This window comes from Eucyclogobius newberryi, unplaced genomic scaffold (assembly GCF_026437365.1).
Source record: "Eucyclogobius newberryi isolate DKJ021-1_F unplaced genomic scaffold, fEucNew1.0.hap1 SCAF_18, whole genome shotgun sequence".
Classification (NCBI taxonomy): domain Eukaryota; kingdom Metazoa; phylum Chordata; class Actinopteri; order Gobiiformes; family Gobiidae; genus Eucyclogobius; species Eucyclogobius newberryi.
In genome coordinates this window covers 34970071-34982401 of record NW_027315812.1, presented here as the reverse complement: position 1 = coordinate 34982401, position 12331 = coordinate 34970071, and the positions used below count along the sequence as shown (strand labels likewise).

The window sequence follows — 12331 nt, the reverse complement described above, 5'->3', positions numbered from 1 at the left end:
AAAGTCAAGGCAGTTTAGAGCTAAAGTCAGGTCAGTTTAGAGCTGAAGTCAAGGCAGTTTAGAGCTAAAGTCAGGTCAGTTTAGAGCTAAAGTCAGGGCAGTTTAGAGCTAAAGTCAGGGCAGTTTAGAGCTGAAGTCAGGTCAGTTTAGAGCTAAAGTCAGGGCAGTTTAGAGCTAAAGTCAGGTCAGTTTAGAGCTGAAGTCAGGGCAGTTTAGAGCTAAAGTCAAGGCAGTTTAGAGCTGAAGTCAGGGCAGTTTAGAGCTAAAGTCAGGTCAGTTTAGAGCTGAAGTCAGGGCAGTTTAGAGCTAAAGTCAGGGCAGTTTAGAGCTGAAGTCAGGTCAGTTTAGAGCTAAAGTCAGGTCAATTTAGAGCTGAAGTCAGGGCAGTTTAGAGCTAAAGTCAAGGCAGTTTAGAGCTAAAGTCAGGGCAGTTTAGAGCTAAAGTCAGGGCAGTTTAGAGCTGAAGTCAGGTCAGTTTAGAGCTGAAGTCAGGTCAGTTTAGAGCTAAAGTCAGGGCAGTTTAGAGCTAAAGTCAGGGCAGTTTAGAGCTGAAGTCAAGGCAGTTTAGAGCTAAAGTCAGGTCAGTTTAGAGCTAAAGTCAGGTCAGTTTAGAGCTGAAGTCAGGTCAGTTTAGAGCTAAAGTCAGGTCAGTTTAGAGCTAAAGTCAGGTCAGTTTAGAGCTAAAGTCAGGTCAGTTTAGAGCTGAAGTCAGGTCAGTTTAGAGCTAAAGTCAGGTCAGTTTAGAGCTAAAGTCAGGTCAGTTTAGAGCTAAAGTCAGGGCAGTTTAGAGCTAAAGTCAGGTCAGTTTAGAGCTAAAGTCAGGTCAGTTTAGAGCTAAAGTCAGGTCAGTTTAGAGCTGAAGTCAGGTCAGTTTAGAGCTAAAGTCAGGTCAGTTTAGAGCTAAAGTCAGGTCAGTTTAGAGCTAAAGTCAGGTCAGTTTAGAGCTGAAGTCAGGTCAGTTTAGAGCTAAAGTCAGGTCAGTTTAGAGCTAAAGTCAGGTCAGTTTAGAGCTGAGGTCAGGGCAGTTTAGAGCTGAAGTCAGGGCAGTTTAGAGCTAAAGTCAGGTCAGTTTAGAGCTGAAGTCAGGTCAGTTTAGAGCTGAAGTCAGGGCAGTTTAGAGCTAAAGTCAGGTCAGTTTAGAGCTGAAGTCAGGTCAGTTTAGAGCTAAAGTCAGGTCAGTTTAGAGCTAAAGTCAGGTCAGTTTAGAGCTAAAGTCAGGTCAGTTTAGAGCTAAAGTCAGGTCAGTTTAGAGCTAAAGTCAGGTCAGTTTAGAGCTAAAGTCAGGTCAGTTTAGAGCTGAAGTCAGGGCAGTTTAGAGCTAAAGTCAGGTCAGTTTAGAGCTGAAGTCAGGTCAGTTTAGAGCTAAAGTCAGGTCAGTTTAGAGCTAAAGTCAGGTCAGTTTAGAGCTAAAGTCAGGTCAGTTTAGAGCTAAAGTCAGGTCAGTTTAGAGCTAAAGTCAGGTCAGTTTAGAGCTGAAGTCAGGTCAGTTTAGAGCTAAAGTCAGGTCAGTTTAGAGCTAAAGTCAGGTCAGTTTAGAGCTGAAGTCAGGTCAGTTTAGAGCTAAAGTCAGGTCAGTTTAGAGCTAAAGTCAGGTCAGTTTAGAGCTGAAGTCAGGGCAGTTTAGAGCTAAAGTCAGGGCAGTTTAGAGCTAAAGTCAGGGCAGTTTAGAGCTAAAGTCAGGGCAGTTTAGAGCTAAAGTCAGGGCAGTTTAGAGCTGAAGTCAGGGCAGTTTAGAGCTAAAGTCAGGGCAGTTTAGAGCTGAAGTCAGGGCAGTTTAGAGCTGAAGTCAGGTCAGTTTAGAGCTAAAGTCAGGTCAGTTTAGAGCTAAAGTCAGGTCAGTTTAGAGCTGAGGTCAGGGCAGTTTAGAGCTGAAGTCAGGGCAGTTTAGAGCTAAAGTCAGGTCAGTTTAGAGCTGAAGTCAGGGCAGTTTAGAGCTAAAGTCAGGTCAGTTTAGAGCTGAAGTCAGGTCAGTTTAGAGCTAAAGTCAGGTCAGTTTAAAGCTAAAGTCAGGTCAGTTTAGAGCTAAAGTCAGGGCAGTTTAGAGCTAAAGTCAAGGCAGTTTAGAGCTGAAGTCAGGGCAGTTTAGAGCTAAAGTCAGGTCAGTTTAGAGCTAAAGTCAGGTCAGTTTAGAGCTGAAGTCAGGGCAGTTTAGAGCTAAAGTCAGGGCAGTTTAGAGCTGAAGTCAGGGCAGTTTAGAGCTAAAGTCAGGTCAGTTTAGAGCTGAAGTCAGGGCAGTTTAGAGCTGAAGTCAGGTCAGTTTAGAGCTAAAGTCAAGGCAGTTTAGAGCTAAAGTCAGGTCAGTTTAGAGCTGAAGTCAAGGCAGTTTAGAGCTAAAGTCAGGTCAGTTTAGAGCTAAAGTCAGGGCAGTTTAGAGCTAAAGTCAGGGCAGTTTAGAGCTGAAGTCAGGTCAGTTTAGAGCTAAAGTCAGGGCAGTTTAGAGCTAAAGTCAGGTCAGTTTAGAGCTGAAGTCAGGGCAGTTTAGAGCTAAAGTCAAGGCAGTTTAGAGCTGAAGTCAGGGCAGTTTAGAGCTAAAGTCAGGGCAGTTTAGAGCTAAAGTCAGGTCAGTTTAGAGCTGAAGTCAGGTCAGTTTAGAGCTGAAGTCAGGTCAGTTTAGAGCTAAAGTCAGGTCAGTTTAGAGCTAAAGTCAGGTCAGTTTAGAGCTAAAGTCAGGTCAGTTTAGAGCTAAAGTCAGGTCAGTTTAGAGCTAAAGTCAGGTCAGTTTAGAGCTGAAGTCAGGTCAGTTTAGAGCTAAAGTCAGGTCAGTTTAGAGCTAAAGTCAGGTCAGTTTAGAGCTAAAGTCAGGTCAGTTTAGAGCTGAAGTCAGGTCAGTTTAGAGCTAAAGTCAGGTCAGTTTAGAGCTAAAGTCAGGTCAGTTTAGAGCTGAAGTCAGGGCAGTTTAGAGCTGAAGTCAGGGCAGTTTAGAGCTAAAGTCAGGGCAGTTTAGAGCTAAAGTCAGGGCAGTTTAGAGCTGAAGTCAGGGCAGTTTAGAGCTAAAGTCAGGTCAGTTTAGAGCTAAAGTCAGGGCAGTTTAGAGCTAAAGTCAGGGCAGTTTAGAGCTAAAGTCAGGGCAGTTTAGAGCTGAAGTCAGGGCAGTTTAGAGCTAAAGTCAGGGCAGTTTAGAGCTGAAGTCAGGGCAGTTTAGAGCTAAAGTCAGGGCAGTTTAGAGCTAAAGTCAAGGCAGTTTAGAGCTGAAGTCAGGGCAGTTTAGAGCTAAAGTCAGGGCAGTTTAGAGCTAAAGTCAGGGCAGTTTAGAGCTAAAGTCAGGTCAGTTTAGAGCTGAAGTCAGGGCAGTTTAGAGCTGAAGTCAGGTCAGTTTAGAGCTAAAGTCAAGGCAGTTTAGAGCTAAAGTCAGGTCAGTTTAGAGCTGAAGTCAAGGCAGTTTAGAGCTAAAGTCAGGTCAGTTTAGAGCTAAAGTCAGGTCAGTTTAGAGCTAAAGTCAGGGCAGTTTAGAGCTGAAGTCAGGTCAGTTTAGAGCTAAAGTCAGGTCAGTTTAGAGCTGAAGTCAGGGCAGTTTAGAGCTAAAGTCAAGGCAGTTTAGAGCTGAAGTCAGGGCAGTTTAGAGCTAAAGTCAGGTCAGTTTAGAGCTGAAGTCAGGGCAGTTTAGAGCTAAAGTCAGGGCAGTTTAGAGCTGAAGTCAGGTCAGTTTAGAGCTAAAGTCAGGTCAATTTAGAGCTGAAGTCAGGGCAGTTTAGAGCTAAAGTCAAGGCAGTTTAGAGCTAAAGTCAGGGCAGTTTAGAGCTAAAGTCAGGGCAGTTTAGAGCTGAAGTCAGGTCAGTTTAGAGCTGAAGTCAGGTCAGTTTAGAGCTAAAGTCAGGGCAGTTTAGAGCTAAAGTCAGGGCAGTTTAGAGCTGAAGTCAAGGCAGTTTAGAGCTGAAGTCAAGGCAGTTTAGAGCTGAAGTCAGGGCAGTTTAGAGCTAAAGTCAAGGCAGTTTAGAGCTAAAGTCAGGTCAGTTTAGAGCTAAAGTCAGGGCAGTTTAGAGCTAAAGTCAAGGCAGTTAATAAACAACTTAATAAACAACTCATTTGATGTTTTTCAGTCAGGTTTTAGACCTCATCACAGCACTGAGACTGCTCTTGTCAAGGTGACAAATGACATCCGCCTGAACACTGACACGGGCAAAGCCTCAGTCTTAATTCTGTTAGATCTGATGCTGCTTTTGACACTGTCGATCATGGGATCCTCTTACAGAGACTAGAGGACTGGGTGGGCATCACTGGCACTGCCCTAAACTGGTTAAGGTCCTATCTGGAAGACAGGAAGTACTTTGTTGAAATTGGTAGCTGTGTCTCAGACCACATGACCCTGACCTGTGGAGTGCCCCAAGGGTCAGTCCTGGGACCCCTTCTGTTCAACCTCTACATGCTGCCGTTAGGTCAGTTGATGCGCAGTGAAAATGTGTCCTATCACAATTATGCAGACGACACTCAGATCTATGTTTCACTATCGGCAGGTGACTATGGACCAGTAGATTCACTCTGTCACTGCATCCAACAGATCAGTTTGTGGATGCAAAACAACTTTCTCCAGCTGAACTCAGACAAGACTGAAATAATCGTTTTTGGCCCACAGAAACAAAGAGAAAGTGTTAGCGGTCACCTCCAGAGTCTCGCTCTAAAACCTACAAACCAAATTAGAAATCTGGGGGTAATAATGGACTCAGACTTGAACTTTAACAGCCACGTCAAATCAATAACATCAGCAGCTTTTTACCATCTAAAAAACATTGCCAAAATCAAAAATATAGTGTCAAAACCAGATTTAGAGAGACTTATCCACGCGTTTGTCTCCAGTAGATTAGACTGTAACGGCCGCTCACTGGTCTCTCCAAACGAGCTGTAAAACAGCTGCAGTACATCCAGAACGCTGCTGCTCGGGTCCTGACCAGAACCAGGAAGTATGATCACATTAGTCCTGTTCTCAGGTCTCTGCACTGCCCCCTGTGGCTCAGAGAATAGACTTTAAAGCAGCTCTGCTTGTGTACAAGTCTCTCCATGGCCTAGCACCAAAGTACATCTTGGATATGTTAGTGCCATATGAACCATCTCGGACTCTGAGGACCTCAGGGACCGGCCTCCTGCTGGTGCCCAGAGTCAGGACTAAACATGGACCGGCCTCCTGCTTGTGCCAGAGTCAGGACTAAACATGGACCGGCCTCCTGCTGGTGCCCAGAGTCAGGACTAAACATGGACCGGCCTCCTGCTTGTGCCAGAGTCAGGACTAAACATGGACCGGCCTCCTGCTGGTGCCCAGAGTCAGGACTAAACATGGACCGGCCTCCTGCTTGTGCCAGAGTCAGGACTAAACATGGACCGGCCTCCTGCTGGTGCCCAGAGTCAGGACAAAACATGGACCGGCCTCCTGCTGGTGCCAGAGTCAGGACTAAACATGGACCGGCCTCCTGCTGGTGCCAGAGTCAGGACTAAACATGGACCGGCCTCCTGCTGGTGCCAGAGTCAGGACTAAACATGGACCGGCCTCCTGCTGGTGCCAGAGTCAGGACTAAACATGGACCGGCCTCCTGCTGGTGCCAGAGTCAGGACTAAACATGGACCTGCCTCCTGCTGGTGCCAGAGTCAGGACTAAACATGGACCGGCCTCCTGCTGGTGCCAGAGTCAGGACTAAACATGGACCTGCCTCCTGCTGGTGCCAGAGTCAGGACTAAACATGGGGAATCTGTGTTTCAGTTTTATGCAGCTAAAATCTGGAACAGTCTTCCTGAAGATGTGAGACAGGTTCTACTCTGACAATGTTCAAATCTAAGCTAAAAACAGTTTTGTTTAGCTGCGCATGTGACTGAAAGGATTTTTTCTTTGCACACTTCTCTTTTGTTTGTGATTTTATTAGTTTAGAAAATCAGTTGGATTGATAATTTTTAATTTAGTTAATTTTATTGTATTTCTGTTTCTGTAATTTCTTTGTGATTTGAATGCATTTTTCCTGCTGTGAAGCACTTTGAATTGCCTTGTGTATGAAATGTGCTCTACAAATAAACTTGCCTTGCCTTGCCAGTTTAGAGCTGAAGTCAGGTCAGTTTAGAGCTAAAGTCAGGGCAGTTTAAAGTAGAATTTCTACAATAGAAAAACATCACTGGCCCAAATGCCTGGCACTGTAATCCCCTGTATGTATGTGACATCATGCAGTTTGAGCTGGAGCAGTCATGTGACTAATGCCACTCCCCCTCTCTGCAGAGCCCTCAGATGGGGACCTTCATGGGGGTCTACCTCCCCTGCCTCCAGAACATCCTGGGGGTCATCCTTTTCCTTCGCCTCACCTGGATCGTTGGCACTGCGGGCATCCTGGAGTCTCTGGCTATAGTCGGCCTGTGCTGCAGTTGTGTGAGTATCTGCCGATACCGAGTCCCGATCCGATACTTTCATAACACATTATTAAAAAATGCACAAATGCAACATAAACAGATTGTCCCCAGTTTTAATTTTATTTCTTAACACTTTAACACCTTCTTTGAGCTTGAATAAGAAATAATGCTGCAAAAAATTTAAAAAAAGTAAAAGCAATAAACTTGTCTTGCCTTTTACACTTTGAATTAAAGCTTTTGAATTTGAGGGGTTGAAAATATATGCATTGAATATTTAAAGGTGAATTTTCATTTAGAATTTTAAACTGAGAAAAACACTATAAACTGCAAAATCAAGCGACCGAAATTAAAAAGAGAAACATTTACATTTTCAGGGTTACATATTGAAAGCACGATTTCTAATTCTGATTTCGATCTTATTTAGTAAACTACATTTCTCATCACACTAAATATTTGTATGAATTAACGTTCGTTTTTTTTTTTAGTATTTTAAAAGTTCTTTGATGTGTCAGATGAATGTCTCTGCAGCGTCTCGTTGAAATCTGAAGAATACATTTAAAAGGGTCTAATATGAAGGCAGAAATACTTTCAAGTATAAATAAAAAAAGTATATAAATTTTGTCAAGATGTTGTATTTTTTCAACAAAGCAGTAGATTAATAAGTCATCATTATTTCAAATGTAGTTTGTGTTAATCCAATTGTGTTGGATGTTGATGTCTTGCATGAGTTACAACACTTGATGTGGATAGATTAAACTATAATATTTTATTATAGTTTAATCTATAAACTTTATACAAGACTGAACTTTACCCAAAAAACAAAGTTTTCATTTGTATGAATTTTTTCAACATTTTGTGCATAATATTTCCAGGTCAGTTTTTGATCAACAATTATGACAAAAAATGTTGTTGGAGACACTTTGTTTATTTTGATGACATCAATAAGAGTTTAACCTTATTTTTGAAAATCATAAATGTTGTTTATTCTTCATTTATTTCTCTAAACCAAAAAGATGTTTGTGGTAATTTTGTCAAACTGATGTTTCTATAGGATCATTTTTTGGCTCAGTGTTGATAGTCTTGGCTCAGTGTGTAGATAGTCTTGGCTCAGTGTGTAGATAGTCTTGGCTCAGTGTGTAGATAGTCTTGGCTCAGTGTGTAGATAGTCTTGGCTCAGTGCGTAGATAGTCTTGGCTCAGTGTGTAGATAGTCTTGGCTCAGTGTGTAGATAGTCTTGGCTCAGTGTGTAGATAGTCTTGGCTCAGTGTGTAGATAGTCTTGGCTCAGTGTGTAGATAGTCTTGGCTCAGTGTGTAGATAGTCTTGGCTCAGTGCGTAGATAGTCTTGGGTCAGTGTGTAGATAGTCTTGGCTCAGTGTGTAGATAGTCTTGGCTCAGTGTGTAGATAGTCTTGGCTCAGTGTGTAGATAGTCTTGGCTCAGTGTGTAGATAGTCTTGGCTCAGTGTGTAGATAGTCTTGGCTCAGTGCGTAGATAGTCTTGGGTCAGTGTGTAGATAGTCTTGGCTCAGTGTGTAGATAGTCTTGGCTCAGTGAGTAGATAGTCTTGGCTCAGTGTGTAGATAGTCTTGGCTCAGTGTGTAGATAGTCTTGGCTCAGTGTGTAGATAGTCTTGGCTCAGTGTGTAGATAGTCTTGGCTCAGTGTGTAGATAGTCTTGGCTCAGTGTGTAGATAGTCTTGGCTCAGTGCGTAGATAGTCTTGGGTCAGTGTGTAGATAGTCTTGGCTCAGTGTGTAGATAGTCTTGGCTCAGTGAGTAGATAGTCTTGGCTCAGTGTGTAGATAGTCTTGGCTCAGTGTGTAGATAGTCTTGGCTCAGTGTGTAGATAGTCTTGGCTCAGTGTGTAGATAGTCTTGGCTCAGTGTGTAGATAGTCTTGGCTCAGTGTGTAGATAGTCTTGGCTCAGTGTGTAGATAGTCTTGGGTCAGTGCGTAGATAGTCTTGGGTCAGTGCGTAGATAGTCTTGGCTCAGTGTGTAGATAGTCTTGGCTCAGTGTGTAGATAGTCTTGGCTCAGTGTGTAGATAGTCTTGGCTCAGTGTGTAGATAGTCTTGGCTCAGTGTGTAGATAGTCTTGGCTCAGTGTGTAGATAGTCTTGGCTCAGTGTGTAGATAGTCTTGGCTCAGTGTGTGGATAGTCTTGGCTCAGTGTGTAGATAGTCTTGGCTCAGTGTGTAGATAGTCTTGGCTCAGTGTGTAGATAGTCTTGGCTCAGTGTGTAGATAGTCTTGGGTCAGTGTGTAGATAGTCTTGGGTCAGTGTGTAGATAGTCTTGGCTCAGTGTGTAGATAGTCTTGGCTCAGTGTGTAGATAGTCTTGGCTCAGTGTGTAGATAGTCTTGGCTCAGTGTGTAGATAGTCTTGGCTCAGTGTGTAGATAGTCTTGGGTCAGTGTGTAGATAGTCTTGGGTCAGTGTGTAGATAGTCTTGGGTCAGTGTGTAGATAGTCTTGGCTCAGTGTGTAGATAGTCTTGGCTCAGTGTGTAGATAGTCTTGGGTCAGTGCGTAGATAGTCTTGGCTCAGTGTGTAGAGTCAGGGTTAGGGGTCAGGGTTAGGGGTTAGGGGTCAGGGTTAGGGGTTAGGGGTCAAGGTTAGGGGTTAGGGGTTAGGGGTCAGGGTTAGGGGTTAGGGGTCAGGGTTAGGGGTTAGGGGTCATGGTTAGGGGTTAGGGGTCAGGGTTAGGGGTTAGGGGTCAAGGTTAGGGGTTAGGGGTCAGGGGTTAGGAGTTAAGGGTTAGAGCAGGGTTGGGCAAACTACGGCCCGCGGGTCACATCCGGCCCACCGGGCCTTTCAATCCGGCCCGCCAAGCTTGTCCAAGTAATATTTAAAAAAAAAAAAAAATTTTAACCTTTAACTTTTTTATTTTTTGGCCTCAGGCATCTGTCTGCACTTGTGTCCTTAATACGTATGACGTGAAATGAATTAAATAATACATTCAATGGCCTATATTTGACAGAAAAGTGATATTTAATTTTCGGGATTTTTTTTTTCCACACCAATGATCGGGCCCTCCACTACTTACCTGGATTCAAATATGGCGGAGGAAAATAATTGCCCACCCCTGGGTTAGGGGTTAGGGGTTGGGGTTAGGGGTTAGGGTTAGGGGTTAGGGTTGGGGTTAGGGGTTAGGGGTTGGGGTTAGGGATTAGGGTTAGGGATTAGGGGTTAGGGATGAGGGTTAGGGATGAGGGTTAGGGGTTAGGGATGAGGGTTAGGGATGTGGGTTAGGGATTAGGGTTAGGGGTTAGGGATGAGGGTTAGGGATGAGGGTTAGGGGTTAGGGATGAGGGTTAGGGATGAGGGTTAGGGATGAGGGTTAGGGTTAGGGGTTAGGGATGAGGGTTAGGGATGAGGGTTAGGGATTAGGGTTAGGGGTTAGGGATGAGGGTTAGGGATGAGGGTTAGGGATTAGGGTTAGGGATGAGGGTTAGGGATGAGGGTTAGGGGTTAGGGATGAGGGTTAGGGATGAGGGTTAGGGATTAGGGTTAGGGATTAGGGTTAGGGATGAGGGTTAGGGATGAGGGTTAGGGGTTAGGGATGAGGGTTAGGGATGAGGGTTAGGGATTAGGGTTAGGGGTTCGGGATGAGGGATAGGGATGAGGGTTAGGGATTAGGGTTAGGGGTTAGGGATGAGGGTTGGGGATTAGGGTTAGGGATTAGGGATGAGGGTTAGGGATGAGGGTTAGGGATGAGGGTTAGGGATTAGGGATTAGGGTTAGGGGTTAGGGATGAGGTTTAGGGATGAGGGTTAGGGATGAGGGTTAGGGGTTAGGGATGAGGGTTAGGGATGAGGGTTAGGGTTAGGGGTTAGGGATGAGGGTTAGGGATGAGGGTTAGGGATGAGAGTTAGGGATTAGGGTTAGGGGTTAGGGATGGGGGTTAGGGATGAGGGTTAGGGATTAGGGTTAGGGGTTAGGGTTAGGGGTTAGGGATGAGGGATAGGGATGAGGGTTAGGGATTAGGGGTTAGGGATGAGGGTTAGGGATTAGGGGTTAGGGATGAGGGTTAGGGATGAGGGTTAGGGATGAGGGTTAGGGGTTAGGGATGAGGGTTAGGGTTCATGGTTTATTTTCTGTACCTTTTGATATTAAATAAAGGTCCATTTTTGTCTGGAGCGCTCTGACTATTACCGGCATGTGAGATGTATTTGTTATGTTATATATTCTTTTCCTCAATATATGAATTAACGTCTAAACCACAAACAGAAAGAATATGTGAAAGTGACATAAAAAGTTATAAACAAAACTAGATAATATGCAATGGCTGAAGCCATTGCGAGTGTCTGCGTTTTTGCGTAAAAGTACAACATGTGTGTAAGAGTACTACATGTGTGTAAGTAGTACTGGTGGTACTACTTAAGATAAAAAGTCAGATTTAATTGACAACAAATTACATTAAAGCTGCGCTAGCGGCGATTTTGGCTCTCGCCTTCTCGCCCGTCCATGTTTTCTGCTGCGTTTTGCGGCAGACCAGTAATTCACCGTTCATGATTGCGTAGTTTGCGATTCAAATAGTAGTTTGTCCTGACAAAATGCAAGATCGTGCTGAACGCAGACCTGAGCAGGGAGAAAGAGAGAGCCTCGGTGACCTGTGACTTTTCATTGATGTTCAAGGGGTCAAAAATACCCGAGTTGTGGCAGAAAGAATAAAGTCTAAAGAATAAAGTTAAAAGAATTTAAAGAATAAAAGTCTAAAGAATAAAGCCTAAAGAATGAAGTCAAAAGAAAAGAATAAAGCCTAAAGAATAATAATAATAATGCCCCATTCATTTCAATGGGGAAAAAGTACTAATACTTTTGAAAATACTGCAAAAAAGTACAAGTTGTTCAGATGTCAAAAGTAATAGCACACGTAATACTATGAAAGCGATTGTAATGAGGTATAAATTGTTGAAATCGGTTAAAGCGTTAAGGAGTTGAAATGCGCAAAATGGATTATAGAATAATAATAAAAAACAGTAGAACATATAGTGTCTGCATCATTACACAGACACTATATGAAAGTGTAGAAGGCCCCAAACATGGCACATTCAGAAAGGCCATATTCCCCCTCTTCTTTCAGTTCTTTACATTTCATTCAAACCTTGTCGAATAAATCTTCATTTCTGGAGATGTTTGTGCTTTGAAGGCCTTCGTCCTTGAACTGGAGACGTTAGATACATGTTGCTCATCCAGTGGGATTAGGTTTCCCAATCTCATTTTTGGAGTTTTTGATCTTTTTTCAGATGTTCTCGAATAATGTTATTTTTTCTTGAGATATCCATATAATCCAGTTTATCTGTCAAGTTGTTTCAAGAAGCTTGGTAACCACCAAGACTTCCTAAAATGACCTGACGTTGACCTCTCTAGCCTTTGGTCAGTCTTTAGACATCCATTGGACTCCACAATATATAACTGAACAAAGCTTTTTTTCTTGTTGATCAAGAAGTTGTTTATAAAATACTTTTCTGGTTCAAGCAGCTCCTGAACATCCTCACATTTCTTGGCATTTTGATGATGATTTAACTTGATACCAAAAAGCTGGAGTCGGCCTCGTTTTCAATCTGCCAAATACGGCTTCAATCTCTGGCCATCCACTCTTCTTTATCCAAGGTCCAGAACTGTAAAGGATAAAGTGCTTTCTACACTACTTACATACTTTAGTATACTTTAGTACTTACATACTTTAGTATACTTTAGTACTTACATACTTTAGTATACTTTAGTACTTACATACTTTAGTATACTTTAGTACTTACATACTTTAGTATACTTTAGTACGTACATACTTTAGTATACTTTAGTACTTACATACTTTAGTATACTTTAGTACGTACATACTTTAGTATACTTTAGTACTTACATACTTTAGTATACTTTAGTACGTACATACTTTAGTATACTTTAGTACTTACATACTTTAGTATACTTTAGTACTTACATACTTTAGTATACTTTAGTACGTACATACTTTAGTATACTTTAGTACTTACATACTTTAGTATACTTTAGTACT

The 12331-nt window shown here is 43.0% G+C and overlaps 1 protein-coding gene across 7 annotated transcripts in view; it reads left to right on the top strand.

The window, feature by feature from the left end:
• The window catches only part of slc12a7b (solute carrier family 12 member 7b), a 382436-nt gene that overhangs the window by 168043 nt on the left and 202062 nt on the right, over positions 1 to 12331 (top strand). For all 7 annotated transcript variants that reach the window (XM_072451243.1, XM_072451246.1, XM_072451242.1 and 4 more), the window contains exon 4: positions 6191 to 6337. In XM_072451243.1, coding sequence (XP_072307344.1) covers positions 6191 to 6337 — 147 coding nt within the window. The remainder of the gene's footprint in view (positions 1 to 6190; positions 6338 to 12331) is intronic.